General features: G+C 44.7%; 1 protein-coding gene across 7 annotated transcripts in view; it reads right to left on the reverse strand.

Annotated features, from left to right (window-relative positions):
• Positions 1-15,933, reverse strand: part of ppp1r9a (protein phosphatase 1, regulatory subunit 9A) — a 126,556-nt gene that overhangs the window by 38,072 nt on the left and 72,551 nt on the right. For all 7 annotated transcript variants that reach the window (XM_045709835.1, XM_045709838.1, XM_045709837.1 and 4 more), the window contains exon 6: positions 6,687-6,822. In XM_045709835.1, the coding sequence (XP_045565791.1) occupies positions 6,687-6,822 (136 nt within the window). The remainder of the gene's footprint in view (positions 1-6,686; positions 6,823-15,933) is intronic.

Genomic DNA, 15,933 nt, shown 5'->3' on the forward strand with positions numbered 1-15,933 from the left:
ATCTAGTCACCCCATTCTCTAGTCACCCCATCTCTAGTCACCCCATTCTCTATTAACCCCATCTAGTCACCCCATTCTCTATTTACCCCATCTAGTCCCCCATTCCTAACCCCATCTAGTCACCCCATTCTCTATTCACCCCATCTAGTCACCCCATTCTCTATTCACCCCATCTAGTCACCCCATCTAGTCACCCCATTCTCTATTAACCCCATCTAGTCATCCCATTCTCTATTCACCCCATCTAGTCACCCCATTCTCTAGTCACCCCATCTAGTCACCCCATTCTCTATTCACCCCATCTAGTCACCCCATTCTCTATTAACCCCATCTAGTCATCCCATTCTCTAGTCACCCCATCTAGTCACCCCATTCTCTAGTCACCCCATCTAGTCACCCCATTCTCTATTAACCCCATCTAGTCACCCCATTCTCTAGTCACCCCATCTAGTCACCCCATTCTCTATTAACCCCATCTAGTCACCCCATTCTCTATTAACCCCATCTAGTCACCCCATCTAGTCACCCCATTCTCTATTCACCCCATTCTCTATTAACCCCATCTAGTCACCCCATTCTCTATTTACCCCATCTAGTCACCCCATTCTCTAGTCACCCCATCTAGTCACCCCATTCTCTATTCACCCCATCTAGTCACCCCATTCTCTATTCACCCCATCTAGTCACCCCATCTAGTCACCCCATTCTCTATTAACCCCATCTAGTCATCCCATTCTCTATTCACCCCATCTAGTCACCCCATTCTCTATTCACCCCATCTAGTCACCCCATTCTCTATTAACCCCATCTAGTCACCCCATTCTCTAGTCACCCCATCTAGTCACCCCATTCTCTATTCACCCCATCTAGTCACCCCATTCTCTATTCACCCCATCTAGTCACCCCATTCTCTAGTCACCCCATCTAGTCACCCCATTCTCTAGTCACCCCATCTAGTTACCCCATTCTCTATTAACCCCATCTAGTCACCCCATTCTCTAGTCACCCCATGTAGTCACCCCACTCTCTATTAACTCCACCTAGTCACCCCATTCTCTATTAACCCTATCTAGTCACCCCATTCTCTAGTCACCCCATCTAGTCACCCCATTCTCTATTAACCCCACCTAGTCACCCCATTCTCTAGTCACCCCATCTAGTCACCCCATTCTCTAGTCACCCCATTCTCTATTAACCCCACCTAGTCACCCCATTCTCTAGTCACCCCATTCTCTAGTCACCCCATCTAGTCACCCCATTCTCTAGTCACCCCATTCTCTATTAACCCCACCTAGTCACCCCATTCTCTAGGCACCCCATTCTCTATTAACCCCATCTAGTCACCCCATTCTCTAGTCACCCCATCTAGTCACCCCATCCTCTATTCACCCCATCTAGTCACCCCATTCTCTATTAACCCCATCTAGTCACCCCATTCTCTAGTCACCCCATTCTCTAGTCACCCCATTCTCTATTAACCCCACCTAGTCACCCCATTCTCTAGTCACCCCATTCTCTAGTCACCCCATCTAGTCACCCCATTCTCTATTCACCCCATCTAGTCACCCCATTCTCTATTCACCCCATCTAGTCACCCCATTCTCTAGTCACCCATTCTCTAGTCACCCCATCTAGTCACCCCATTCTCTAGTCACCCCATCTAGTCACCCCATTCTCTATTCACCCCATTCACCCTGTTCACCCCATTTTCTATTCACCCTATTCAGGCCCTGGTCAAAAGTAGTGCACTATATAGGGAATAGGGTGCCACTTTGGGCACACATTAAGCCTTACAGCCTGACAGCACACAGTGTAATGGTGATGATTGAGCTACCATACATTAAGCCTTACAGCCTGACAGCACAAAGTGTAATGAGTTACCATTAATGAGTGTAATGACTTACCATTAATGAGCGTAATGACTTACCATTAATGAGTGTAATGACTTACCATGACTTACCATTAATGAGTGTAATGACTTACCATTAATGAGTGTAATGACTTACCATGACTTACCATTAATGAGTGTAATGACTTACCATTAATGAGTGTAATGACTTACCATTAATGAGTGTAATGACTTACCATTAATGGGTGTAATGACTTACCATTAATGAGTGTAATGAGTTACCATTAATGAGTGTAATGACTTACCATGAATGAGTGTAATGAGTTACCATTAATGAGCGTAATGACTTACCATTAATGAGTGTAATGACTTACCATTAATGAGCGTAATGACTTACCATTAATGAGTGTAATGTCTTACCATTAATGAGTGTAATGACTTACCATTAATGAGTGTAATGACTTACCATTAATGGGTGTAATGACTTACCATTAATGAGTATAATGACTTACCATTAATGAGTGTAATGAGTTACCATTAATGAGTGTAATGACTTACCATTAATGAGTGTAATGACTTACCATTAATGAGTGTAATGACTTACCATTAATGAGTGTAATGACTTACCATTAATGAGTGTAATGAGTTACCATTAATGAGTGTAATGAGTTACCATTAATGAGTGTAATGACTTACCATTAATGAGTGTAATGACTTACCATTAATGAGTGTAATGACTTACCATGACTTACCATTAATGAGTGTAATGACTTACCATTAATGAGTGTAATGACTTACCATTAATGAGTGTAATGAGTTACCATTAATGAGTGTAATGACTTACCATTAATGAGTGTAATGACTTACCATTAATGAGTGTAATGATTTACCATGACTTACCATTAATGAGTGTAATGACTTACCATTAATGAGTGTAATGACTTACCATTAATGAGTGTAATGATTTACCATGACTTACCATTAATGAGTGTAATGACTTACCATTAATGAGTGTAATGACTTACCATTAATGAGTGTAATGATTTACCATGACTTACCATTAATGAGTGTAATGACTTACCATTAATGAGTGTAATGACTTACCATTAATGAGTGTAATGACTTACCATTAATGAGTGTAATGACTTACCATTAATGAGTGTAATGATTTACCATGACTTACCATTAATGAGTGTAATGAGTTACCATTAATGAGTGTAATGACTTACCATTAATGAGTGTAATGACTTACCATTAATGAGTGTAATGACTTACCATTAATGAGTGTAATGATTTACCATGACTTACCATTAATGAGTGTAATGAGTTACCATTAATGAGTGTAATGACTTACCATTAATGAGTGTAATGACTTACCATTACTAATCCTTTACTAGTACGTTTCACATTCCTACAGAATCCATACCTACACTAGGCAGTGAAAACGGTACTGGGGATCCACACTGAATTATAACTAGCAAAACATCCATTCCTTCACGCATAACCTACATGGTAAACAATTATGAATTATTTAGGATGATCTATGCTCTGCAATAAAATGAGAGCATTAATATTAATATCTCTATAAATATTAGATTAAGTTCCCACCACATGGCAAATGATTCATCCTAAACGCAGCATGGGACTGGTAATACCAGACAGCTGTGGAGATTTTGGTTTGGTTTGTTCCCAGGACACAAACAGACATGCCATACAACCCTCTGAGTCAAAACAATCAATCCACCAATGAATGACAAACAGTGAAGGAAAAAAAAAAAAAATGTACCTTTGAAATCATCACAGAGACATACTGTACAGTACAGACATAGACATACCCGCATGCACCAGACCAGAGCCTATAGGCTATGTATCACTCTGCCCAGATACATGGTAATTAACCTGACGTCTCGTCTCTCTAAATGGGGATTTAATAAAGACCCTCAGCCTCGGTGCCATGGCAACACGCAACCCATTAAGGAAATGTCCCTTGTCTGATGCATGGAAACAAATCAGTCCTGAATGAATGGAGGAGACAGACAGACAGACAGACAGACAGACAGACAGACAGACAGACAGACAGACAGACAGACAGACAGACAGACAGACAGACAGACAGACAGAGGGCGAGAGGGAGAGAGAGAGAGAGAGAGAGAGAGAGAGAGATCTGGAGAGAGGGAGGGAGGGGGAAAAGAGAGAGAGATCTGGAGAGAGCGAGGGGGGAGAAAGAGAGAGAGATCTGGAGAGAGAGAGGGGGAGAAAGAAAGAGAGATCTGGAGAGAGGGAGGGAGGGAGGGAGGGGGAGGGAGGGAGGGAGGGAGGGAGGGAGGAGGGAGGGAGGGAGGGAGGGAAAGAGAGAGAGATCTGGAGAAAGAGTGGGAGGGAGGGAGATCTGGAGAGAGGGAGGGGGGAGAGATCTGGAGAGAGGGAGGGGAGGAGAAAGAGAGAGCGATCTGGAGAGAGGGAGGGGGTAGAAAGAGAGAAACCTGGAGAGAGGGAGGTGGGGAGAAAGAGAGAGAGATCTGGAGAAAGAGTGAGAGGGAGGGAGGGGGAGGGAGGGGAAGAGAGAGAGAGAGACGGGTGGCCTTATTGTCCTCCAGCCTCCTGACCCACTAATAATGAGAGAATGGGCTTTAGTGTGTACTAGAACAAACACAGGCAGGAAAACATGTTGGCTGAGAGAGAGAGTTGCCATTGAGTGTTTTTTAACAACCACAGATGCTCAAACACTTTAAAACACACCTAGAGGCTTGTTATAATGTGAACAACCACATTATTCTTGAGCTATGTTTCGCTACGCCTGATTTTCCATTATCACAACCCCAACTCATGACCAAGATTGACCTGCGGCAGCCATTGCAATGTTGGAGAACGGGATTGGAGTGCAGTGTGACCACACAGGTCTGAGTGCAGTGTGACCACACAGGTCTGAGGGCAGTGTGACCACACAGGTCTGAGTGCAGTGTGACCACACAGGTCTGAGTGCAGTGTGACCACACAGGTTAGTCATTAGGAGGGTGAAACAGAGCTGGGGCCATATCAAATTTCTCAGAATAGGAAAACTGATCCAGCATCAACACCCCCCCCTCTTTCCATACATATTCATCCTAATCTAAAATGCAAAACTGATCCTAAATCAGAAATCCTACTCAGAGATGCTTACAGGTCATGATCAGTAGAGGAGTGTTCAAGCATTTCGCTACACTTGCATTAACTTCTCTGGGGTAGGGGGCAGTATTTTGACATCCGGATGAAAGGCGTGCCCAAATTAAACTGCCTGCTACTCAGGCTAAGAAGGTAGGATATGCATATTATTAGTAGATGTGGATAGAAAACACTGAAGTTTCTAAAACTGTTTGAATGATGTCTGTGAGTATAACAGAACTCATATGGCAGGCAAAAACCTGAGAAAAATCCAACCAGGAAGTGTGGAAATCTGAGGTTTGTAGTTTTGCAAGTGATTACCTATACAGTATACAGTGACTTAGGGTTCATTTTGCACTTCCTAAGGCTTCCACTAGATGTCAACAGTCTTTAGAACGTTGTTTCATGCTTCTACTGTGAATATGGAGAGAATAAGAGGTCCTGGAAGTAGCTGACAGAGAAAATGACATGAGCTCAGAGGCGCGCACTCACGTGAGAGTGAGCTGTGTTCCTTATCTTTTCTGAAGACATTGGAATTGTCTGGTTGGAATATTACTGCAGATTTATGTTAAAAACATCCTAAAGATTGATGCTATACATCGTTTGACATATTTCTACAAACGTAAATAAAACTTTTTTTGACTTTTCATCGTGACATTTTGCGCGCGCTTCCTGCATTTGGAGTAGTGGACTGAACGCGCGAACAAAAAGGACGTATTTGGACATAAATGATGGACTTTATCGAACAAAACAAACATTTATTGTGGACCTGGGATTCCTGGGAGTGCATTCTGATGAAGATCATCAAAGGTAAGTGAATATTTATAATATTATTTCGGAGTTTTGTTGACTCCACAAAATGGCGGGTTTGGTTTCGTGTCTGAACGCTGTACTCAGATTATTGCAAAGCGTGTTTTCGCTGTAAAGTTTTTTTTAAATCTGACACAGCGGTTGCATTAAGGAGAAGTGTATCTATAATTCTTTGAATAACAGTTTAATATTTTATCAACGTTTATGATGAGTATTTCTGTAAATTGATGTGCTCATTCACCGGAAGTTTTGGGAGGCAAAACATTTCTGAACATTACACGCCAATGTAAAATGGTTTTTTTGGATATAAATATGAACTTTATCGAGCAAAACATACATGTATTGTGTAACATGAAGTCCTATGAGTGCCATCTGATGAAGATCATCAAAGATTAGTGATTCATTTTAGCTGTATTTCTGTCTTTTGTGACGCCTCTCCTTGCTTGGAAAATGGCTGTGTGGTTTTTCTTGTATCGGTGCTGTCCTAACATAATCTAATGCTATGCTTTCGCTGTAAAGCCTTTTTGAAATCGGACAATGTGGTTGGATTAACAAGAAGTGTATCTTTAAAATGGGATATAATAGTTGTATGTTTGAGAAATTTGAATTATGAGATTTTTGTTGTTTTGAATTTGGCGCCCTGCTATTTCACTGGCTGTTGGCAGTGTGTCCTGCAGGTGGGACGCTAGCGTCCCACATACCCCAGAGAGGTTAACATCTGCTAACCATGTGTATGTGACCAATACAATTTGATTTGATTTGATTAGTGGGTCAGTAAGTTAGCCATTGTTGTAGAATGAGTTAATAAAACTGTATAGGATTTGATTGGCCACACTAACAGGTGTATCAGTCGCAGGGTGAGACAGCGGGGCAGTAGGCTACCCACCTCATCATCGTACTGGGCATACTGGGCATACTGCTGCTCCAGCATCTCTCTCTGTCTCCTCTCCTGCTCCAGAGTCTGTTGGATCAGAGCAGCCACCTCGCTCACCTGGCCCGGACGCTCTCGACCAATCACAAACCTGGAAACGGACAGCAACAGCAAATCAGCAAGAGCATACAGGGGGGTTAAACATTCACATACTGTAATGAAGAATCATTTGATAATAGATTGGAAAAATAACTGCTGTTGCGTGTCACAGAAGGGCTGACTTTCCAATACACTGACTTTACAATACACTGAAACAATACACCTCTTCCAGTGACTTTACAATACACTGAAACACTGTGCATGTTGGTTTACTGAGGAATGAGAGCTGCACTTCAATACACCTCTTCCAGTGACCTTTTCTCATTCATTTATCAGCTTAACTAAACATGTCTGAACTTTCTCTGTCCTAATTTGACACTGTTTGTTTGTGTGTTGATTAAGGCTGTAACAGGCAGTCTGTGCGATTGGCAGGGACTTAACGGCAGGATCTGATTATAGGGGAGTGGAGGCGAGGAGGGGGAAGGTGGCATTCAGCAGTAACACAGTCACGTGACAAATGTCATGCAGCCCTCCAGGGTGGAATGTGCAGGGTTACAGCTGTACCAGCCGTTCTCTCACACCCTACCCCACCCCACCCCACCCTTTCCCACCATACCATACCCTACCCCACCCACCAAACCTTACCCTACCCAACCCGACCCTACCCTACCCTACCAAACCCTACCCCACCCTACCCTACCGTACCCTACCATACCCCACCCTATCCCACCCTACCATACCCTACCCTACCCCACCCACCAAACCTTACCCTACCCAACCCGACCATACCCTACCCCACCCCACCCTATCCCACCCCACCCTACCCTACCCCACCCACCAAACCCTACCCTACCCAACCCGACCACACCCTACCTCACCATACCTTACCCTACCCCACCCACCAAACCTTACGCTACCCAACCCCACCATACCCTACCCCACCATACCCTACCCTACCCCACCCACCAAACCTTACCCTACCCAACCCGACCATACTCTACCCTACCAAACCAAACCCTACCCCACCCTACCCTACCGTACCCTATCATACCCCACCCTTCCCCACCCCACCATACCTTACCATACTCTACCATCTCTACCATACCCCACCCTATCCCACCCTACCATACCCTACCATACTCTACCATACCCTACCCTACCATACTCTACCACATCCCACCCTACCAAAAACCACCCTACCATACCCTACCATAATCTACCATATCATACCCTAACATACTCTACCATACCCTACCATACACTACCATACCCTACCATACTCTACCATACCCTACTATACCCCACCCTACCCCACCCTATCATACCCAACCATACTCGACCATACCCCACCCTACCCTACCATGCCCTACAATGCCCTACCATACTCTACCATACTCTACCCTACCCTACCCCACCCTACCCCCCTCAACCCGACCCTACCATACTCTACCATGCCCTACCCTACCCTACCACACTCTACCATACCCCACCCTACCCTCCTCTACCATACTCTACCATGCCTTACCTCCCCCTACCACACCCTACCACACTCTACCATACTCTATCATACACCACCCTATCATACCCTACCATACTCTACCATACCCTATCATACTCTACCATACTCTACCATACTCTACAATACCCCACCATTCCCCACCCTGCCATACTCTACCATACTCAACCCTACCCTACCATACCCAACCCTACCCCACCCTACCATGCTCTACCATACTCTACCATACCCCACCCTACCCCACCCTACCATACCCTACCATGCTCTACCATACTCTACCATACCCACTCTACCATACTCTACCATACTCTACCATACTCGACCATACCCTACCCTACCATACCCAACCCTACCCCACCCTACCATACTCTACCATACTCTACCATACCCCACCCTACCCCCCTCTAACACACCCTACCATACTCTACCATACTCAATCATACCCCACCCTACCCTACCCTACCGTACTCTACCATACCCTACCATACCCCACCCTATACTACCATACCCCACCCTACCCTACCATACCCCACCCTACACTACCATACCACACCCTACCACACCCTACCATACTCTACCATACCCCACCCTACACTACCACACCCTACCACACCCTACCATACTCTACCATACCCCACCCTACACTACCATACCCTACCATACCCCACCCTATCATACCCTACCATACTCTACCATACCCTACCATACCCTACCATACCCTACCCCACCTCACCATACCCTACCATACTCTACTCTACCATACCCTACCGTAACCCACCTTACCATACCCTACAAAGCCTAAGAATGCCATGCCGTCCACTGGCGAGAGAGTTATTAAATCAATGTACACTAAACACAAATGTGTGGTTAAAATTGGCAACAAGTAAACAGACTTCTTCGCTCAGGGACGTGGTGTGAAACAGGGCTGCTCAAGTTCAACACTGTTTAACATCTACATTAATGATTTGACAAAAACATTAGAATCTGCAGCACCTGGTCTCACCTTACACAACACTGAAATCAAGTGTCTGCTGTACACAGATTACCTGGTGCTGTGGTCTCCCACTAAGGAGTTACTGCAGCACCTAGATCATCTGCGCATAACCTAAAATAAAACAAATAGAATATTCCAAAAAAAGTCAGGATCACAGGAAATCAGGATCACAAACACACAATCACAATAGACACAGTTCTATTAGAACACACCAGAAACGACACGTATCTGGGACTAAATATCAGCAGCACAGGAAGCTTTCACATGGCTGTGAACGAGCTGAGAGACAAAGCAACAAGAGCATTCTATGCCATTAAAAGTAACATTAAAATGGAAATTCCAATTATAATCTGTCTCAAAATGGCAGCGAAGTATGGGGGACCCCTCTCTAATAATGAATTTACCAAATGGGACAAACATCCAATCAAAATACTGCATGCAGAGTTTTGAAGTGCAAAGAAAACCTCCAAATAACTCATGTAGAGCAGAATTGGGCCAATAGCCCTCCTTATTAGAATAGAACAAATAAGCAACCCTGAAACATATCATCACACAGCCCTATAATGTCAAGAGATGAAACAAGAGAAGAGTCCCCTCAGCCGGTTCTGATGCTCAGATCACTAACCCAAACCAACTCCATAGAGCCTCAGGACAGCACTCAGAAAATATGGCCCGACCAAATTATCACAAAGCAAAAATAAAAATATATCACCTATTGGAAAGACACCACAAAAAAATCGAAGTCAACTTCAATGCTATTTGTCTCTAAACAGACAGTACATGGTGGCAGACTATCTGACCACTGTGACTGATAGAAAACTGAGGAAAACACTGACTAGGTACAGACTCAGTGAGCAGTCTGGCTATAGAGACTGGTCGTCATTTTCATTAATATTGTTGTTGTAGTTGCTGTTAGTGGTAATCCCATTTCCACTACTACTATTATTAGGAACATTCACCTTTTAATTAATCCACTTTGTCCAGTTTATAGCAACATTGAAGGTATATATTTCTTCTGGCAGTATCTTGCTAACTCTGACTCAGACCTCCAAAACCCAAATCCAGTGTTTGGGATGGTCTTTATGTCGTTCAGTAATGGATTTGAGGACAGACAGCGAACGCCAGGTCACCACTCCCCATGTTCCCGCTCTACCACCCAGCATACAGGAGGCAAAAACACATCTTTCTCTGGTTTCTCTCTCGTTTACTCCAAGATGGATCCCTCTATCTCAGCGGGAGAGCATATTTGACTGAGTCTCCAATCATCCGGCGTGGGCAGGCTGATTACAGAGCTACTGTGCTATACGCTCCACAGTCCAGCGGCTAACGTTGAGCTACATCTGAAGCAACAACAGAGAGGAATCACAATCACGGCCATCTCTCCATCTAGCAGCTGACCTGGAAACAGTTTCTGCATTCCTGGAAAAGCAACATGCAGGGGGGTTCCACCCTGCCTCCCACTGCTCTGGGAACAACAGCCATAATGCAGAGAACGTGTCTAGTCCATTAGGAGCTGCTATGTTGACAGACACGGCTGCTTCTCTAATGGCACACTATTCCCTTCCCTTACTGCTTTTGACGAGGGCCCATAGGGCTCTGGTCAAAAGTAGTGCACTACATAGGGAATAGGGTGCCATGTGGGACGCTCAGGGTTAGGGATTTGAGGGATGTCCACACTTAACTCCCTCACACAACGGATATGCCCTCTGTCAACCATTGTGGGATGTTAGTTTCATATTGTGCTGTCTTTTAATATCTGGCTCATAAATATAGATTTTTCTTCTTTTTTTACCATAATGCGATTATGGTTTCATGTGGTAACCAGTGAAATCTTACTCGTATGGTTTCAGAGACCTGGATGATGTCGTAAGTCAGGGTTAAATTGAGTTGAAATGGCAAATCTGGGACACAGGCGATCAAACCCAGGGAGGAGAGAGAGAGGGAGAGGGAGAGGGATTTACTGGACAGGAGGAAGAAGAGAGTGAATGAAAAAGGAGAGATAGAGAGGAGTGGAGAGGAGAGAACTCAACAGAAGAGAAGTGAGAAGAGAGAAAGAAAGAAAATGTGTGTTATTTTTCACTTTCTCTCTTTGCTGTTGACCATGCTTCAATCAATATTGTCTCAGTAAACAGCCATCTGCTTATAGAACAATATGCTGCAATACAGTTTGACACATCCTTCCTCTCCAGCCTTCATCACCATTCACACCATTCACACCAGTAAGCAGATATGGCTTCCCTAATAATGGCACCCTAGTCCCTATAGGGCTCTGGTCAAAAATAGTGCACTATATAGGGACTAGGGTGTCATTCGGTACACAAGTCCCTGAGAGATTACAGCGGCAGTGTGGAATCAATAGAATTCCATTTGTAATATTTACAATACTATTAGTGCTCTTTAGATGGAAGGTTACTCACAGGCTAACATCTGTTTGGTTAACAGAAATAAAAGCGCTGTCTAATCCTGGTCATCTTGTCTGTGATGGATGACAGAGTAATATAATAATAATAATAATAATAATAATAAAAAAAATAATAATGCAGAGGAGAGTAAACCAACAGAGGGGGAGAGAGGGAAAAACGTAACACTATATAAGAGAGGACAAAAAGAGCAAGAGAGGGAGGGAGAGGACTGAAAGACAGAGGGAGAGAGAGAGAGGACTGAAAGAGAGAGGGAGAGAGAGAGAGAGGACAAAAAGAGCAAGAGGGGGAGGGAGAGGAGTGAAAGAGAGAGGGAGTGTGAGAGAGGACTGAAAGAGAGAGGTAGAGAGAGGACACAAAGAGCAAGAGAGGGAGGGGGAGGACTGAAAGACAGAGGGAGAGAGAGAGAGGACTGAAAGAGAGAGGTAGAGAGAGGACACAAAGAGCAAGAGAGGGAGGGGGAGGACTGAAAGAGGGAGGGAGAGAAAGAGGACTGAAAGAGAGAGGGAGAGAGAGAGGACACAAAGAGCAAGAGAGGGAGGGAGAGGACTGAAAGAGGGAGGGAGAGAGAGAGAGGACACAAAGAGCAAGAGAGGGAGGGAGAGGACTGAAAGAGGGAGGGAGTGTGAGAGAGGTTTGAAAGAGAGAGGGAGAGAGAGAGAGGACACAAAGAGCAAGAGAGGGAGGGAGAGGACTGAAAGAGGGAGGGAGAGAGAGAGGACACAAAGAGCAAGAGAGGGAGGGAGAGGACTGAAAGAGGGAGAGAGAGGACTGAGAGAGAGGGAGAGAGAGAGGACTGAAAGAGAGACGGAGAGAGAGGACTGAAAGAGAGGGAGTGAGAGGACCGAAAGAGAGAGGGAGAGAGAGGACAAAAAGAGCAAGAGAGGGAGGGAGAGGAGTGAAAGAGAGAGGGAGTGTGAGAGAGGACTGAAAGAGAGAGGTAGAGAGAGGACACAAAGAGCAAGAGAGGGAGGGGAGGACTGAAAGAGGGAGGGAGAGAGAGAGGACTGAAAGAGAGAGGGAGAGAGAGAGAACACAAAGAGCAAGAGAGGGAGGGGGAGGACTGAAAGAGGGAGAGAGAGAGAGGACACAAAGAGCAAGAGAGGGAGGGAGAGGACTGAAAGAGGGAGAGAGAGGACTGAGAGAGAGGGAGAGAGAGAGGACTGAAAGAGAGACGGAGAGAGAGGACTGAAAGAGAGGGAGTGAGAGGACCGAAAGAGAGAGGGAGAGGGAGGACTGAAAGAGAGGTAGAGAGAGGACTGAAAGAGAGAGGGAGAGAGAGGACTGAAAGAGATAGGGAGAGACATAGAGGACTGAAAGAGAGAGAGTGAGAGAGAGAGAGAGAGAGAGAGAGAGAGAGGATCTAAACACGTCCGCATGCTTCTCAGACAAAACAGTTTGGAAGAGTTTGTGCATATATTATGACGCCATTTTGTGATGTTTTTCTTCGTTTTGGACTTCGGTAAGGCTTTTTCCGGCTGTTCGGGCACACACATTTTTTTCTCGATGCCAGTCAAAGTTCGGGAGCCAAAGTCAATGCCCCTTCTTCCGCGATTGGTCAACTGTAGGGATTTTTTAATAAAGTCTTTGTTGTCATTCAATGAGAGACGACCTGTTTTCATGCACGTTTTTTCATTGAGAAATAATGCACCAAACATCTTAGTTAGATTAAACTAAGATCTCCGCTGCAAAAACGTCAAAATCTTAGATGAATTCTGACTATTTTGAGAAAGTGTATACTGGCTACGGTGTCTCAGAATGGCCAAACAGTACTATTGCCGTTTTCTTCTCATTTTTCAAGCGAAGGTCTTTTGAGTATGCGAGCACACTCATTCGGTTTGCCTAGCCGACTTCGGCTAGCCGCCTGCCTAACTGAAGCATGCTGAGAGGCGGGTTATTAATAAAGCACTTCTCTTCCATGCTGTGCTCCTCTATTGTTTGGGAGAAGAGTGCTCTGCTCTGTGGAGCGGAGGCCTGCTGCCCACTGCTACTCTCTCACAATGATACATTCTTCCCAGACATATTTCCACTCTATTTACATTATGCTAATGTAGCATGAATGGGGGTCCGGCAAAACTTTTTTCACATGCAGTCTATGTTGTGTGTTTGTGTAGCAGTTTTGGTGGTCTGCAGTTTGGAGACAAAATGGCCCCTTTCCTCTATAAGGCACAACATAATGTAAACAGCACTTTCTCAGTGAGCTCAGAGCTAAAGAGAAAAGGTTCTGTAAGAGAATCACAGTAAAGTGGACACATGCATAATGTTTTATGTGCAGAAAGAACGACTATACAACAGACTACTGTAGCTGTACACTGAGTTATGCTCCTCTAACAAAGCAGTTTTAACTAAACAGACCAGAGAGAGGGAGAGAGAGAGACAGCAATAGAAAGAGTGGGAGGTAGAGAGAGAGTGAAAGAGAGAGAGAGAGAGGTGAATGCAAGCATTTCCCGTGACTGTGTCTCACTCAAAACCCAATGTTTCCCTGGCCCATCCCCCCACCCTGGATTTGGACAGCCTCTATGACCAGGTACACCTCAACAAGACCACGGACCCCAACTTTGCCAGAACCTTGAAAGACATCGCTCTCAACCGCAGCCCCAGCACCTCACACAGGAGCAACAGAGCGATAAGCACCCCTCCACGACCCGCGAGACTTCCTCCACGACCCGCGAGACTCCCTCCACGACCCGCGAGACTCCCTCCACGACCCGCGAGACTCCCTCCACGACCCGCGAGACTTCACGACCCAGGACCTTTACCCAGAGGACATACACTCAGACCACAGCATCATCAGCCACGCCTCCACCCCCCCAAACCAACCCTGGCCACATCCTATATAGGCCCCCGGATCAGGCTTATGCCCACTGGTTGCCCTCTAGGTTACAGAGAGCTGGTAGTCCCATCCACCAAACTACCAGGCGTGAAACAGGAAGGGGACTCAGGGGGTATGATCATTTGGTATAGATCAGACCTAAGCCACTCTATTAAATTGGTTGAAAACAGGAGCATTTTACATCTGGTTAGAGAAACATGTCCTCCTGTGTGCTAGCTACACTGCACTGGGAAAGTACTCAGCATTCAGACCACCTTCACAGCGTTATTCTAAAATACATTAAAGTCTCCCGAGTGGTGCAGCATCTCAGTACTAGAGGCGTCACTACAGACCCTGGTTTGACCCCAGGCAGTATCACAACCGACCGTGATCGGGAGTCCCATAGGGTGGTGCACAATTGTCAACGGTAGGCTTCGAGTGGACTCCTATGGTAGGTACACCTATAGCTCATCTCTTGGCAGTAGTACTGTAGACTACTTTATCACTGACCTCAACCCAGAGTCTCTCAGAGCGTTCACAGTCAGCCCACTGACACCACTATCAGACCACAGCAACGCTACAGCCTACTTGAACAGAGCAATAATCAATCATGAGGCATCAGTGCTGAATAAACTGCATACTATTAAGACATGCTATAGATGGAAGGAAAGTAGTGTAGAAACCTACCAGAAAACAATTAGGAAACAACAAATTCAATCCCTTTTAGACAACTTCCTGGACAAAATGTTCCACTGTAATAGTGAAGGTGTAAACTTGGCAGTAGAAAGCCTAAACAGTATATTTGACCTCTCAGCTTCTCTATCAAATCTAAACATTTCAAGCAGACGACCTAAGAAAATAAACAATAATGACAAATGGTTTAATGAAGAATGCAAAAAACTAAGAAAGAAATTGAGGAACGTGTCCATCAAAAAACACAGAGACCCAGAAAACCTGAGACTACGCCTTCACTATTGCGAAACACTAAAACAATACAGAAATACACTACGGAAAAAGAAGGAACAGCTCGTCAGAAATCAGCTCAATGTAATTAAAGAATCTATAGAATCTAACCACTTCTGGGAAAATTGGAAAACACTAAACAAACAACATGAAGACCAATCTACCCAAAATGGCAATGTATGGATAAACCACTTCTCCAATCTTATTGGCTCTATAACAAAGAACAAACAGCAAAAACATTTTCAAATCTTTGAGTCAGCTATTAAAGACTACCAGAACCCACTCAATTCTACTATTACCTTGAATGAACTACAGGAATATAGACATTTCAAATGTTATATTATTGGCTATGTACAGTGTTGTAACAATGTGCAAATGGTTGAAGTAAAAAGGGAAAATAAATGAACAGATAAAAATAGGTTGTATTTACAATGTTGTTTGTGCTCCCTTTTCTTGTG

Source organism: Salmo salar, chromosome ssa27 (genome assembly GCF_905237065.1).
Source record: "Salmo salar chromosome ssa27, Ssal_v3.1, whole genome shotgun sequence".
Classification (NCBI taxonomy): domain Eukaryota; kingdom Metazoa; phylum Chordata; class Actinopteri; order Salmoniformes; family Salmonidae; genus Salmo; species Salmo salar.